This window comes from Trachurus trachurus (genome assembly GCF_905171665.1).
Source record: "Trachurus trachurus genome assembly, chromosome: 9".
NCBI classification, from domain to species: Eukaryota; Metazoa; Chordata; class Actinopteri; order Carangiformes; family Carangidae; genus Trachurus; species Trachurus trachurus.
In genome coordinates, this window is record NC_139895.1 from 31542880 (window position 1) to 31559826 (window position 16947).

General features: G+C 43.1%; 1 protein-coding gene across 2 annotated transcripts; it reads left to right on the top strand.

Annotated features, from left to right (window-relative positions):
- Positions 1-1798: 1798 nt before the first annotated feature.
- kdm2ba (lysine (K)-specific demethylase 2Ba) lies at positions 1799-16793 on the top strand. 2 transcript variants are annotated; one of them, XM_083979095.1, is made up of 10 exons: positions 1799-1918; positions 5124-5348; positions 7659-7802; positions 8627-8713; positions 9102-9386; positions 9881-10698; positions 11346-11509; positions 11597-11758; positions 13389-13607; positions 15497-16793. In XM_083979095.1, exons 1-10 carry the CDS (start codon positions 1865-1867, stop codon positions 15676-15678), a joined length of 2340 nt encoding a protein of 779 aa, XP_083835221.1. In that variant the 5' UTR covers positions 1799-1864; the 3' UTR covers positions 15679-16793. The 2 variants fall into 2 exon arrangements, with proteins under 2 accessions (XP_083835221.1, XP_083835222.1); XM_083979096.1 differs by having other exon boundaries at positions 1911-1918; positions 5127-5348.
- The last annotated feature ends 154 nt before the right edge of the window (positions 16794-16947 follow it).

A 16947-nucleotide genomic window follows, 5' to 3' on the forward strand; every position in this document is an offset into this window, starting at 1 on the left:
AGAGTGTCAATGGTCTAAATGCAGAAGGTTCCTCTTGTCACGTCTAAGTGATGTGGTTTTGCATACTTTCCTGAACAAGCTCACACTTCTGAGCATCAGGCCACAACAGAATAAACCAACTACTTAATCCAACAAGTCAGTAGCAGAGCCCCATGCACATGTTAATGCTGATAAATGTCACTCATTTTGGTTCATCAGTTGGATAATAAACATGTGAATGTGGAAAGCTGGAATGCTGAAGTGCCCTGCACCACGTGACAACTCACAACCACAAAAATATCTTAGAGAATGAATCGGAATAAGTAGACACATTGTGCTTTTACTTGAATGCATGCAGACTTCCCAATAGTAATAAACACCACTCAATGCAGAGAAGTGCATTTTGAACATTATTCACAGATTAACTAGGTAATAATAGGCTATAACTGCCCTCATAAAATCAAATGTAATTTCCAATACTAATTTCCTGCTTATTGAAATCTGATATTGACTCAACTTTACAGACCTACTACTCATATCCTGGAATAGCTGCTCCAGTTGTGACCACAAAATCATGACCAAGAACATGGGCCCACTGAATGTAGTGCAGCCAAAGCTGAGCAAAATACACCTTTTAAATAAGATAATCAGTAAGGATACAAAGTAGCAGCAAATTTAGAGAAAATCATTTTCATTCTGAACATGGTTGTCATACAGGTATTCCACTGTGCAGAGCTGGGTTTCATTATACCACCAGATGCCGCCAAATTGTGACATTTTTCAACCATAAACAGAGTGGTTTTACATGATTCACTATGAAATCACTATCATTGTATCATACTCTCCAATGCTGAGTAAGCCAGTGGAACATCTGTTGGTGTTTTGGTTTTGATCAAGTGTTAGATCTGAAATTGAAATGCTGACTATTGCCTTTAGTGTGTGGGCATTTACTGGCATCAGGAGAACAGTGTGAGTGATTGTAGATTTATTTTTTATTCTAATAGGAATAAAACATTTTCGGCCAATAGGTCTGTTGTGGAGGCAAATCAAGTGAAATCAATTATGAGATCTGTAACTTTTAATAAGCAGACACTTGTATATCTATGACAAATGTCATGCAGCCATTTTCAGCCCTTGCTCTTGACCTCATTCACGACACCTGCTCAGGTGACCCCCTCCCCCCGCCAAGGTCAGGTGACTGACGTTGCCCGTCAAAACGTACAGCATTGTTTGCCCACTAAGCACGAGCAAAATCAACAAGACTAAATCAGGCTGTGTAAACATAAAATAAGGGACATCTGAGTACAAAACCATTAGAAACCATCTGAGCCATTGAGGATTGAGATGTTAAATAAATAGAATTAACATCTGAAGCATTTAATCTATACTGTCACTCATGCGCCCCACAAAACCAGGAGAAACAAACACAGACGTCTGTAGGAGTGAACCCTCTTGTCTTATAAGCTTATCTTCATTTCCTGTTGCGTTGCTTGGCTGCATTCACTTCCCAACACAATAATCGTTGCAACGTAGGACAAGGTCCCCGCGACGTTTTGTAACACCAAAAGTTAAATCCTTGTCCGCCCTTTTCTCTTTTATCACACATTTATATTATCATTTACATCTTAATCGTGTGTGTAATGATTCGTATTTGTTTCGTGTTCGGTAGTCTGAACGCGGTGTTTGTATTAAATAAGCGGGAAGTTATAGTTTCCCATGGTTCCTGAAGGCAGCAGCGCGAACAGCGCTAGCAGCTGCTTGTGTGTGTGTGTGCTCGTGGAGGAGGAGGGACGGTCTGTTACGGGGAGGTGGGGGTGAGCTGGAGGAGTCTTGTTCAGCCATGTTAGTTTTCTGAGCTGTTCACAAACGATGAGAGAGAGGAGCCATGGCCTTGTCATTGAGCGGAGACGATGAGGAATATGATTCAGAGTCCGAGCAGGTCAGAGCTCCTTCATTTCATAACGTCACCTCTCCGTGTTGCCTGTGTTGTTTTAGTGAGCGGCGGGAAACCAAGTGTTTTACGAGCTGGACGCCGTTTTTACTTGAGTCGCTTCAGGTTAACGTCTGGGTTTCACCCGCTCCTCTTATTCTGTATATTTCAGTCGAGTTTAGAGCAGAAAGGTCCTTTTAAATCTTCTTCAATAGTTAACTATTATACAGTGGACACCTAGCTGAGTATTTATTACATAACACGGTTAAATAGAGCCGGGCTGCTTATCTGTATTGATACCCTGAGCGCCCAGACACACCGTGTCCTCTCCTCCTCGGCTTGGACACCATCTATCATGTTAGCCACAACTGACCCATTTTGTACTGACCACCTCTTAACACACAGCACTTTCATCCAGTAATGTTACACATCCGTGGCTGTGGACTGAACCTCGGTGTCATCCATTAGCTGTGTAAAGGCTGCCCAACTTGGTGCTGGTTTAAAAAAAAAAAAAAAAAAAAAGGGTTGTGATTTACTCGTGTACGTGAACCTCTCAGGAAACGCTTTCCTTGCCGATTAATTTCCTCATACTTCCTAAACTTGCCTCACCACTCTGTGCCTTTAAGGAGGCTTTAGGCAATATGTTGTTGGAGCAGGGACCGAGGAGGGGGGATGGGGAGTGGGAACAATGAAGGAGCTCTGCTTCTGTTGGGTTCCCAAACAGGGGTCCAGTGACCCCCGTAGACCCCTACGTATTGGATTATGGTCGGTTTGATTTCAGCTGTGTTTTGTACATATGGTTCCCACCACGAGGAGGAATACTCAATGCTGATGATTTGAGCCAGGGCACACACACACAATATGCTGTGTTATGAGAAAGTTTGAAATTATATGAAGTGCCCTTTAGGGTCCACGGCATGAATGCTTTCTGACTGGGCTTTTATGGGATGTTACACAAGTCTGACACTTCATTATCAGGATACACAGTGAGAAATGTGAGAAGTGTTGACATTACAGTCAGCTCCTTGTTCTTACACAATATTTATACCCACACCGCCCATTAGCACTTCCTCATCAGGGAGGCTATTTTGACCCTCAGTCTGTTTTGACACATTCTGGCAGACAATAACAACACACACTTTTTTAGTTGTTACAAGGACCACTGTACATGAGCAGCAGATGATGAGCCTTGTGACTGCCTCCCACTGAAATCCACATTGAAGCTGAGTCAGAAGACTGTGCTCAGAATATAGGCCATGTTTTTGTTCACAGGCCTCAGCAACCGATCCCAAATTCCTGACATATTACTGCACAGAGTTACAGTAAAGACGAGTCAGGTGCTAAGTTGCTCTGGCGATCCCGCTCTGCAAAGTGGCCGTTTTGATTTTTTTTGTTGTTGTCACCACTAGCTCAGGTCCAAGGTGTTAATAGGTGGGATCAGAGAAACAACTATCAGCTATTTTGCCTTAACACTGATAAGATGTTCTGTGCAAACCTGACTCCAGGTAAGCTATTAGAAAAACAGTGAAATCAGACACAGATCAGGAACATAATGTGATCTGACAGTCACAGCTATCTCTGCAGCAGAAGCACTCCTCCTGTCTCTGATGTCAAGTCAACCTCCTGTATTTCCATAGTAGTCGGATCAGATTTATGGAAAGCTAAACTCTCCACCAGCCACGGCAGGCAAATCACAGCCTATTGTGTTTTTTTGGGGGGGGAAATAGTTGTGCAATTTAAAAGACAGTGATCTAAAGCTGTAGATTTCAAAAACAGGTCTTTCAGAAATCATCCAGAGAAAAAGGTTACTGTGACCAACATGAAGAAGGAAACGTCTTGTTTTGTGGATGTCCTGAGATAATCAGGGGAAATATTTATTACATAAGATTCACGTCTGGCTTCTTGTGTCTTTGTAGATAGATACTATCGTTCACATAGCGTTAGTAAATATTGTCATTATGCTGGAATGTCTTGTTCTATATTCATCTTGTTTTGCCTGTTTCACCTGTCATAGTGCTGTAGCATTAATACCCAGAAAGCTGTCTCATAAAATACTAATGGTTTCCAAATAGACACTTAGTGATAATTGAGTTAGATTTAGAGTGTATTTAACCGGTTATTGAATAAAAACAAATGACACAGTCAAAGTGCTCACTGCTCACATACTCAAACTAAACCATAACCTCCACTGTGAGCGTATTTTTATCCATCTCTTGCAGTCTTACATTCAAACAGTTGCCACCAGCAAGGCCAACGTGTTGCCAAGGTAACCTCTCCTGCAAGAACAAGAATCACTGTAATGGTCTATGATTTGTCTTGTTTTCACAGTAGCTTAAAAATCCTGCCATGGCAACAGGGAAGAGACTAAAAATAAATGTGAGAAAATTACAAACGTGGATTTCAGGGCCATTATTCTAAAGATGAGTGGAGGTGATATATTTGTAAGTGTGTGTGCGTGTGTGTGTGTGTGCTGCTCACTCGACAATTTGTAATGTGTAATCATCATGTAACCTTTTATTTCATTTACTCCCATGAGTCACACGTACAGTATCTATGCAGGATGATCCAGAGAGATTCATTACAGCATAATCAAATCTACAATTATTTTCAAAATAGATAAACTACAGGAATTATTTTTCAAATATTTGTTGGTACAGCTGATGAAATGCTATCTGCTGGTTTATATTTTTGTACACCGGACGTTAAAAAAAGTATTTTTAAGCTATTTTGTAGATCAGTAACAGTGAATACAACCTCTTCAGTAGCTGTTTCCTTGTGTCTTCATTCTCTGGATAAGTTGTAAAATCTCTTCTGCTCAAACATAGAAAGGATGTTAATTTCCCCAGACAGTGTGGATCTGTGTGTGTGTGTGTGTGTGTGTGTGTGTGTGTGTGTGTGTGTGTGTGTGTGTGTGTGTGTGTGTGTGTGTGTGTGTGTGTGTGTGTGTGTGTGTGTGTGTTCTTTTATCAGCACATGAAAGAGGTGCATAAATGGACAGGAAACGGCTAGAAATTCAAAATGGGTTAAGACTTGTCAAAGACTATTTCTAACAGAAGAACCTATTATTATGACTAAATGGAAGATGAGTTTTGTGATGCTGATGTAACATTATCTCATCTTCAACAGCTCAGTACACAGCAGGCTGTCTCGCAGACCAGTGTCACCAAATCTACTCACCTTATCTCACTTTTCACTCTCGCTGTTTGTCTTCCAGCAGCGTGCAGCCAACCGGCCGAAGCCCAAGATGGGGACTTCGTCGGCCGTCAAGCTGCCGTCCAACCGCAGCGCATCCGGCGCCAGACGCAGGAGGACGCGCTGCCGGAAGTGCGAGGCGTGCCTGCGGACCGAGTGTGGAGAGTGTCACTTCTGCAAGGACATGAAGAAGTTCGGGGGGCCGGGCCGCATGAAGCAGTCCTGCATCATGAGGCAGTGCATCGCGGTGAGTTAGTAATGGGAGAACTGTAGATATTTGAAGTTTTTATTATTGAGAAAGAATTTGCCACATTTATCAGTCCAGAGTTTTAGAAGTGGAAACTAGGGATGTCACGATTATAGATTTTCTTGGTACGATTATTGTCAGAGAAATTATCACGGTGTTACGATTATCATGATTATTATGCATCAATAAATTTCGCAGCACTATGAATGTGTAAAATCAACTATAATCAAAATATAATTACATTACTAATCTGTCAATATAGGACCAGTTATTAATCCCCCAGGGAAGTGTTTGAAATATTTAAGTCATTCATTGTCATCTATACCAAATGTTGAAGTTTATTTTAATCATTTTTTTTACAATACAAATGACACGCTAACATTTAAAGTCCCTGAAAAGTGACACTGGATTCGTTTTCTGAGTTAATCACATCCCAGATATATGTCCTATTAACCATCCTGCCAATTTTGGATGCTAGAAAAATTTGTTTAGTAGGTGAAATTAGGTTTTAAAATCATGACTAAATGAGGCAGTTCTCGCAGCTCTGGATGTCTGCTGCAGGCACAGAAGCCCCGCCCACTTGCTGAGCTTCGTCAAGTTTCAACTGTCAATCAAATGGCCTACTGCTAACTGTCACATCGTACCCGAGCAGCTACGGGCTTGAGCCTGAGTCTGAGTCCAGCTCTTATCTGAATGTCTCGGATACACACTGAGCAGTGAGGGAAATATGCTGGGGGCACACGAATCTCCGCTACCCTGATAGCGTTAGCTCGGCGGCTAATAGCCCGGCGCTAACGCATTAGCTCGACTAGCCCGGCGCTAACCGTTAGCTCAGCGGCTAGCCCCGTTCGTCCCGTTCACCCCGAGCCTCCATGGTCCCGAGCCACTGCAGCATCGGACCCACGGCTCACCGCCACAGCAACGGGAGCCTTGAAGGCTACACCACAACAACAATGAGGGCTGCCACCGTCAGCACAGGACGACGGGCCTAGCGCTAGCCGCCGAGCTAATGCTATCCGGGCAAGCAGAGATTCATCTGCTGACGGCGGCGGCCCTCAGTTTTGTTGCCGGTGTAGCCGTTGCTGTGTCGGTGAGCTGTGGGACGGACGCTGCAGAGGTTCACCTGGACTGTGGCTGTTTTGGCTTTTAGAGTTTTGCCACCGGGCGCCGGCTGGTCCCACTGTGGCTGTCTCATTAGCTTGTTTGAATTAAAAGTGGAGCTTTATGTTTCACATGAGAGCAGCGCTGCCTCTGGGATCTGTATAGACTATGTTCAAATAACACCACATTTACATCAATAAATAAATGTTTTACAATGACCTGATAAGTCTGCATTACATTTTATTAAGACAGAGACCAAGCTAGTGGACTGGTAGCTCCGGCGGCGCTGGTAGCTCTAGGGGTAGTGGCAGCAGACGCTCGTTGGCATTCTTGAAGTATTTATAATATTACTGTGCACATGGGAGGAGTTATGAAAGTAGGGACGCCAGTGCGTCACGGCGCCCCCTCTGTAAGCCTGCCCTTAAAAACAAAGACCACTGAAGCAGAGTGAAACTGTGAAACCCTAACCTCTAAAATTAAGCACTGCACAGAAATGAGTCTTTTTGCATGTTTTTATCAATAAATTTCGAACACTTTTAATATATTTTTAAACAAAACTCCAATTTCACTTTCCAGGGACTTTAAATTCCTACCAATTTAGTGTTACTTTAGATAAATGGACCAGTATCTGTTAGGGCTGTCAGTTTTTAGAAAAATGAGGTTCGAACGATTATTGAATGACCCGTAATTCGTTCGGATATATTCGAATACGCCGCGACACCACACCAGCGGTTAATATGGGCACAGAAAGTAAACTGGCTCCGCTTCTCGGCTGTTCGCGGCCCTTCCGCGTCCGGTGGACGTTCCGCGGCGCTATGCAGGCCCCGGGCACTGCAGCCAAAGACGGTAAATAGAGTATCTTTGCTGCAGCCTGCATATCGAGCAGGTCATTACTGCTCGAATACGAACTTTTCCCCCCACATTCGAACGAATATTCGAATGTCGAATAAAAAGTGACAGCCCTAGTATCTGTGCATTTATTTACCTTTACATTGGCACACATCTGCCGATACAGTTCCATAATCTTTTTCGGAAAGTGACGGTATTTAGGAATCTTTACGATCAATTAATTGTGGCGTTTAATACCGCGATTAAATACAAATAATCGTGACATCCCTAGAAACGGTCTGCTCGGAGTAAAAAACATCACTTATTATAATGGCTAATCAATGTGAAGTGTATTTATTCCTGTGTTTTTGTTTGTACCAGCCCGTCCTGCCCCACACCGCAGTGTGTGTGGTGTGTAAAGAGGCGGGGAAGGAGGACACGCTGGAGGGAGAGGAGGACAAGTTCAACTTCATGCTGATGGAGTGCTCCATCTGCAACGAGATCGTCCATCCCAACTGCCTGAAGGTACAGTACAGAGGGCTGGGCTGGGCTGTGGGAACAGTTTACCATTTCCACCTCACGTTAAGTCATTCACACGGTGACTCATCTGTGTTTAAACACTGTGCCAGCAAATCCCAGGCCATCAAAACATAATGTGAGTGACTCAAACATTTGGACTGTAGTCAGTGAAGGTAACTAGATGTGGTAATGGCGTCGTTTATATAACACCAAAACACACTCATCCTTCCAGTGTGATTCAGAGGTTTTTATGGCTCAGGCAAGACAGTATCATGTTTCACCACACACTGGAGAAAATAATTGGGGATAAAAACTTAAACTAATGAGCAAACGTTGAACTCACTGCCCTTAAAGTAGTATTTGAGTAGTGTGAGGATTAAAGACATTTTCATGAGGTAAACACAAAAGAATGTAAAGCAGCACACACCCTTTTTTTTTTTTTTTTTAATATAATTGTTATGTCAGAAACACAACAGGAACAGGTTCATGCTAGCATGGACGCGGTCAGACCAGTTTTTCAAACACACATCGTCTAATTATTTTGCAGCATGTCACAATAAAGGTAATTATGAGTAATTGAGATATTATAAGTCAGTCTTAAGAAATGAAAACATTCACAGACAGATATTTAAGTTCCTTAAGTCTTAAACTGTTCTTCCCTTTTCTATCTAATGTGTGAAGCCAAGATCTGTTTGCCTATTCGGCACACAACGTCACATCAAATTTCACTTCCCTTGTCCTGTGAGCGTCAAAACAACTGTACATAGGAATCTGTTAAAACTTGTTGGTCACGTTGAACTTCAGCCAGTTTTCGTCGTGGATTCTTTCAGGTGAGCGACGCGTCAGGAGTGGTGAACGACGAACTGCCCAACTGCTGGGAATGTCCCAAATGCAACCACGCCGGGAAAAGCGGAAAAGTGAGTACCGATACAAATATACGTGAGTCAGTCTGTTACGGTTCAGTAGCAGCCAGCTCACCCCAGTCTGTGTTTTTCACACAACAGAATTACCATTAAAGAGTTTTGGATATGAATCATGAGTAACAGTAGTTTTGCTATCTCACTATTGCTTTCATTATTTCAGTGTGTGTCAGCCACTTCCTGTTTATACTCTTCTACTTTGTGAAAGTCAATGGCATGTGACTGTGTTTGTCACAGAAGCAGGAAACGTAGACATAGTACATGTTGTTTTGGCTTGCCGTGATGATTTTATTAAATCTTTGCAAACACATGGAGCACAGCTGGTTTGCATTGTCACCCATAGACAAAAGGTATAAAGTTGTCTCCCGATTTTTTGCCCCTTTTGGCATTGAAGCAAAAAAGGGGCCCAGGGTTCAAGTACGCGTCCAACCTCCCGGGCTCTCTGCTGAGGGAGCAGAAGCCTGTGAAGGAGGAGGGAGACGCTTCTTCTGCAGCCAAGAAGAGACCAGACAGAGAGGAGACGCCCAGGTACCGGCCAGAGGAGTCTCTACGACAGCCACACCTGCTGTCCCCCAGCAGCCTGCCCAGGCCCAGGCCGGAGGACAAGCTGAGGAAGAAGCGGAAGCTGTTTGAGGACGACGAGGAAGAGGATCTCGGTGTCAGGAAAAAGGTGTGTATCGTTTACACAGTGACTGATATTTATTTTTTAAAGGGGACATATTATGCAAAACTCACTTTTTCATTGCTTTAGTATGTGTATTTGCATATCCGGAGTGCCTCCTCACCCCTTAAACGTCAGTTTTGACAACTACGCCAATATTTTGTAAACTGCCATAGTAAGAAAATGTGTCTCTTAACAAGCCGTTTTAATTTCACCCGGCTTATTACATCACAAGCCGGGTGATGTGAATATTCAAGCCCTCGCTCCCATGGTTACCATGGTTACCTCAGCTACCAGAGCGAAGGTTCTAAACCGACCGTTTAGAGCAGGGCTGTGAAACTGGTGTGTAGAGAACCAGCTGTGCTCAATCTTTTGGTTTTTCTGACCAAAGCATGTTACTAACATTACTTTTAGACATCAAGGTACCATGTCAAGAAGCAGAAATGAGCATAATATGTTTTGGGGTAATTAAACTTATTTTACGTATTTTTTTTTTCATCCAGGAAAAGTCAGATGATCCTTATTTTTCCAAACTTCTGCACCAAATCAAGACAGAAGAGGAGGACGAAGATTTATACGAGGAGGACGATGAAGAGGGAAGGGAGCATCACTTCCGGAGCAGTGTAGAGAGGAAAGGTCGTTTCGGAGACGCGGAAGACGAAGGCGACGACAGGGACTCCAAGAACGAACTTTTGAATCCCTGCATCAAAACGCCCGTCGGGGACAGCGACCAGTCTCACTGCAGCTCTCCGCAGGCCGGACCCAGCAGCGAGGGCGGGAGCGAGACGCAGGAAAAAGGCCCGCGCCCCAAAGCTCGCCGCAAGCGCCGCCTGCCTAACAGGGAGCTGAGCCGAGAACTGAGCAAAGCACTGAACCAGGAGATCCAGAAGACGGAGGACTGCCTGGCCAACGAGAACCGCCAACCCCTCAAGGTGGAGCCGGAGACGGAAAACGAAGAGCCCAAGAGGTTGTTCCGCAACGGCAGCGACCTCGGGGATCAGAGGTCCCACCTCAAGGCGAAAGAGATGAACGGGACGCCGTGGGAGCTGCGCCACTTCTACCCCAGTCAGATCACTCCGCTGGGCTTCAACAGGAGCACGCCGACCAACCGGCCGGTGCCCCCGCGCTCCCCGCCCAAGTGCGTCCAAATGGAGCGACACGTCATCCGCCCGCCTCCGATAAGCCCGCCTCCGGACCGGCTGCCTCTGAGAGACGGCAAAACGCACGTCATACAGCGCGAGGTCTGGATGAAGATCTTCAGCTATCTCTCGCACCAGGAGCTGTGTGTGTGCATGAGAGTCTGCAAGACGTGGAACAGATGGTAAATTCACAGCACACACTGAAAATAGCATGTTTGCATTTTTTTTAATACGTTCTACACCGCAAACAACACTGCAAGGGAAGAAATATTCCACATTTTAACTCCCAACTATAATTTAAGAGAGTTATTGATTTTTGAAATGTGTAAAGTGAGAACTAACATAAAATACAAATGTGTTTCAGTCTAGGGAGTTAAAATGTGGAATAAGCTCAGTGATGAGTTGAAGACATGTAGTTCTTTGTTGAGTATATTAAGAAAGCCTTGAAATGTAAAATAATGAAAAATTATAAGATACAGTAATGATTACTTTAATCTTATTATTTTGGACTCTTGACATTCTAGGTAATTTAATTTCATAGAGTATGGGATAGGCAAATATAAGCCTTGGGCTTCAGCCTATTCCCTTTTCGGTCACTGTATGATATTTTTCGTGTGTGTGTGTGTGTGTGTGTGTGTGTGTGTGTGTGTGTGTGGTTGCAATTGTGTATATGTGCTGGCTAAATTGTTTACACAAAAAGGTTGATTTTGATATTGGTGTTGTATGACCGAAATAAACAAATTTTATTCATTCATTCATTCGTTCAAATATTGCTGCAGTTTGGGGTTGCTCATGACCTGCAACAAAACTCTTTGTCTCTGATGTGCAGGTGCTGTGACAAGAGACTCTGGATGAGGATCGATCTGAACCGCTGCACCTCCATCACTCCACTCATGCTAAGCGGGATTATCCGCCGACAGCCAGTTTCCCTTGACCTCAGCTGGACCAACATTTCCAAGAAACAATTAAGCTGGCTCATTAATAGATTGCCAGGTACCCAACTCTGTGATTTCTGAAATCTTTACAAGGGTTAAAACGTGTTGTTGTGTCAGCCTTTTAAAGCGCTGCTGTGTCTTCCAGGCCTGAGGGTGTTGAGGTTATCGGGGTGTTCTTGGGCTGCTGTGTCAGCACTCTGCACCTCCAGCTGCCCTCTGCTGCGCACCCTGGATGTCCAGTGGGTGGAGGGTCTTAAAGATGCACAGATGAGGGACCTCCTCTCACCCCCCACAGACAACAGACCAGGTAACTCAGGAATACACCCTGCATCCATGGCAGGGCTTGTGTTTTGATGACCCACTGCCTCCCATGCTATAATATATACAGGGACACTTTTGAGTAGTTCTAACAACATGTTGATGTTATTGCAGACTGTTTGTACGTATAATGGTTTAAACGTTTCGGTGCTGTGACCTTCTTCAGGGAAAAAGGTCTGAGGACGGTCACAGTACTGAAACATTGCGACCATTAAAACCTTTTCTGTGCAAGTATCACAGTGGGCGGGAGTCTCTATATATTCTACACTTTTGCAGATCTACCTGTCCTACGCACCTGTCAATCAAATTGATATGCAAAGTCTCTTTGTGATTCATTCACTGGCCTGAAATTAAAGGATAATTACCGTTTTTTTAACAATCTGGATTTCTAGCATAAAATACAATCATTTACTCACCCAGATAACTTTGGTGTCATTACAAGTCGTTCCGACGAAATTAGATCCAGCCGAGAGCTGCGTATATCCATATAATGCGAGTAAATGGGGCAGCGTAATGCAGCCTCTAAATAACACATTATCTGCTGCCAAACTCGTTCATTTCACCAATATTTTGTTATGATAGGCTAGTGCTATTCCCCTCTGAGTCCGGGGTAGTTGTTATCAACATCCGGGGTCTGTAGGTTGACCTACTGACCTCTTACCTGGATGATGTCATCTCCGACCGCTGCCCGGCTCATTCTGATAATAATCATTCCGCTTCGGCATTCGGGTCCATTTTTAGCTCAACTAGCCAGAGCTTTAGTGAGTCCAGGTTGAGGAGAGGAAGCCTGTGGAAGCTGATCTTCGTCCAGCTGCTCATTTTGTTCTGACAAGTCGGAAACACGCAGAAACGAACCGTAGCATTAGCGGTAGCACTGCGGGCGGAGATGACATCGTCCAGGTCAGAGGTCAGTAGGTCAACCTACAGACTCCGGGTGTTGATAACAGGTCAGCCCGGACTCAGAGGGGAATAGCACTAGTGTATCATCACAAAATATTGGTGAAATGAATGAGTTTCTCTGCAGATAATGTGTTATTTAGAGGCTGCATTGAGCTGCCCCGTGTTCTCGCATTATACGGATATACGCGGCTCTCGGCTGGATCTAATTTCGTCGGAACGACTTGTAATGACACCAAAGTTATCTGGGTGAGTAAGTGATCGTATTTTATGCTAGAAATAAGGTCCAGATTGTAAAAAACAGTAATTGTCCTTTAAAACGTTTTCTGTGCAAGTATCACAGTGGGCGGGAGTGTCTATTCTGCACTTTTGCAGATCTACCTGTCCCTCTCCTACACACCTGTCAATCAAATTGATGTGTATAAGTATTTTTTCTCTTTGTGATTCATTCACTGGCCTGAAATGAATTCCTTAGAAAAAAAACTCAGTTGACCACTATAACTGGTCCACCACCTACAGGAAATGACTCGCACATGTTAAGTTCTAACATTTCCTACTCACTCCAATTATTGCTCCTTCTCTGGAAGACAGATTACGAGCAGCAGCATTATTTCCCACCACAACTGCTCTTGGTTTTTGGCCTCAAGACTTAAATAAAGCTTTAAGAAACAAACATGATTGCAACATAATGTGAGCTTGATGTTTGTTATGTGACTTGCCAGGCCAACTGGACAACCGCTGCAAACTGAGGAACGTGGAGAACCTGCGACTGGCGGGGCTGGACATCACTGACACGTCTTTACGCCTGATCAGTCGACAGATGCCTTTGCTCTCCAGGTTGGACCTGAGCTACTGCAACCACATCAACGACCAGTCGGTCAACCTCCTGACAGCAGCAGGGACCACGACCAGAGACTCTCTCACAGAAATCAACCTGTCTGGTGAGAACTGGGACTATAAGAACACACAGGCACAATTGATCAGTCTGAGGGGACGCGCTCAATAATCCATCAAGTCTGCAGCGGAGAATGGGCAGGACCTGCAGTTCAAAGATGAAAGACCAAAATGATAAAAGTAGACAGTGAAGTGATGCCAAATTACAACCTAAGAGTAATGTTGGAGTAAGATGCCTGGATTTTTGTTTTTCTTGCGAATGTAAATGTTTGAAAAGCAACATGTATCTCTATTTCTAAAGGGAAAAGGTGCAGCAGTGGAGGTTGAGTCTTGTTTTACCAGCAAAAGCGCAGGCATTATGAGTAACATTAACAATGTCCCCGTCCTATTCAAGTGTCCTAGTAAGCAGTGGCAGTGTGATACTGTGCCAGCGGACACAGCACCAGGACCTTTAAACCATTTGCTGAAACAAAAGTCCCATTAGCACAAAAGACGAGCCAGTGAAAGGCTCATGCTGTTTCACAGATTGTACTTAAATTACTGCCACAGGCAACTAATTAACAGACAGCTTCCTGCATGGGCAGGCAGAAGAGGCACAAGGCTGTGCTCATTTGATTTTACTGGGCACTCTTATTACAGTGTAAATACTGTTGACCACTGCAGACAAAGAAGGTCTATCACAGGTTATTTTAGTCATTCCTCCGAAACTTCACATTTTGAACACTGACCTGTTGGAAACAGAAACCTATTCAGCACCCAGAAATATAAGTAAAATCCAAAATGACGGGTGAATATGAAGTTCACTGGATAATAAATCCCTGTGTTTGGTTCCACAAACATGCTGCAACCTAAGAAATACACAATACACAAATGGGCTGCAAATTCATAAATCATCTTCATCTGTTTGACAACAATGCACTGTAAAAAAAAAAATCATAACACATATAGATTAACTAATGAGCTCAGTGGAAGGATTCAAGTCCTGCCTGTGGTACTTGGTGCCAAATCAACCTCTCTCTCTCTCTCTCTCTCTCTCTCTCTCTCTCTCTCTCTCTCTCTCTCTCTCTCTCTCTCTCTCTCTCTCTCTCTCTCTCTCTCTCTCAATATTGGAGTTACACCAAAGAATAGCTTGAAGAGAAAGAAAAATTGATCTTGCTGGGGCACACTTGTTATTCAGTGCTTTCAACTTCAAAAGTAGCAATTTGATGTTGAACAAGAAGCCCGGTCAGCTTCATCACTTTCAGTTTCCCCTGGAAACAGTTCTGTCGAAGAACTTAAGTTGCAGCTTGTTTGTGTTTTCTTACAGGGCCACCTTGGTTTTCACTGACCTCGTTTGATCAGATCTCTGTTGAGGTTCAGCAGATCTACATCAGATAAGGTCACCAAACTAAATGACCCAGAGTGACTGACAGAACAGGCAATTACCTTTTACAAACAGAAACCAGAAACACTTCCTTTTGGCAGGAAATTCTAACATAGCTCAAGAAGTTACGTTTTTTTTTAAATGCACATTTTAAAGTCAATTGGCATCACACTTACAAACTTTAACTGACGTGTATGGATATATATTCACACCTGCAAACTGGTCACCTTTTGGCTACAGTCACCTTTTTTATGTGAACCAGGGTAGTAGAAGTGAATGAAGAGGGTTTTAGTTTTGTAACTTGTCACCTTTTTCACTACTCCAGAGTTTGTAGGTCTGTGTATATGTATGTATATATCAATATATATATACACACACACACATGTACATATGTATCCGTACAGCCCGTCTTGAATGGAATACAGTTTCAGGTGAAAGTTGTAGCTGCTCATCACTGTGAGGTGTAAATGAACAAAATCCCAAACTAAATGATGTTCTGTGACTGTTTCTAAGCACCTCCCTTTTTAAATATCAGGTTTGTGACTGATTACTGTTCTCTCTGTTTTCTTTTAGTTTGTAACCGGGTCACAGACCATTCCCTAAACTTTTTCAAGCGCTGTGGAAGCATCTGTCAGATAGACCTTCGCTTCTGCAAGCAGGTGACCAAGACGGCCTGTGAACGGTTCATCGCAGAGATGTCCGTGAGCGTACCATTTAAACTGAAAGAGGACAAACTGCTGCAGAAGACGAGCTAGTTTCTGACAGGACAAAATGTAATTGAAAGACTCTTTGCACTTAATGGAACAAATTTTTTTTTTCTTCTTAAACTGGTCCCTGCGATAAGTCTCTGAGTCAGTGTCACAGTAGACAAAGTGAAAATGAGAGGCGGATTCCTGGATGGAGAACTTAGATGGACTCTGATGTGAGGAGGTGATAAACATCCACTGGACGGACAAAGAGCGAACGGCATGCATGTATTTGTGTTGAGAGTTTACTTTTATAAAGATGTGCTTGTAATTGATGTTTGGGTTGTTTATTTTTAATCTTTAAATATTTGAAAACACAGTATTTTTGTACAAGCATCATTTCATGAGTTTACAGTGTCTCAGGAGCTAAATATCACAGAGAGACTGTACGGCATGGGAACCTCCCTCACTTTGCCTTCATACAAGTGTCTCCTATGTGCCAAAACCTGTATTTGACTTCAATATAAATTCAGTATCGGAAAGAGAAAAAAACATGTACAGTAATAAATAATACTTAATGATCATAAATACTTCTCAAATATTTAGAATGTTTTTCAAGAAAGATAAAACAGAGTAAACCAATTTCATATTAGACCCTCATGTCTTCACCTTACCTTTACCTTAATACATTTATGAACTCTTGAGTGTTGGTGTTTGATGGGGTTTTCATCAACATTTCAACATTAATTTATTGTTGTTTTTTTTTATTACAGTTTGTATTTATTCATTTATTCAGTAACTTGACATGAATATTTTCAGAGCTGGGTGAAAATGCTCGCCAATAATTTATGGGGGGTGGTTTGAGCCTGTTGCCGGCGGCACCCGGTCGGTGAATCTAACACCCAAAAAGCCAGTAGCAGGAAATTTGACAGTCACAGCAAACATGTGACAGACAACCTACCAGTCAGCCCGGCATATCTGGTTCTTCATACAGGTTTATAATAGCAACCAATTAAAGACCTTTGCAAAGAACTCATTTGCATTTATTTAAAATGAACTCCATACACTTGGTGTTGTGTGTATTTTGGGTGTTGTGCTGTAATCTGCTATCACCTCAAGTGAATGTGATCATGTTTATATTTGTAAATCCAAAAACTAAGTGCTAATATGCATTAAAAGAATTTCATTTGTACCATCCCTGACTCGTCACTTTTCTTAGTCACGTTCTGATGGACCGGAAAGAAGAATGTGAAAAGGAGTTTGATGGACCAAATAAATTGAATATGCAGTTTTATCAGCTGTGAATCATTTAGCATGTTTTTGTGTGTTTTCTTTGAC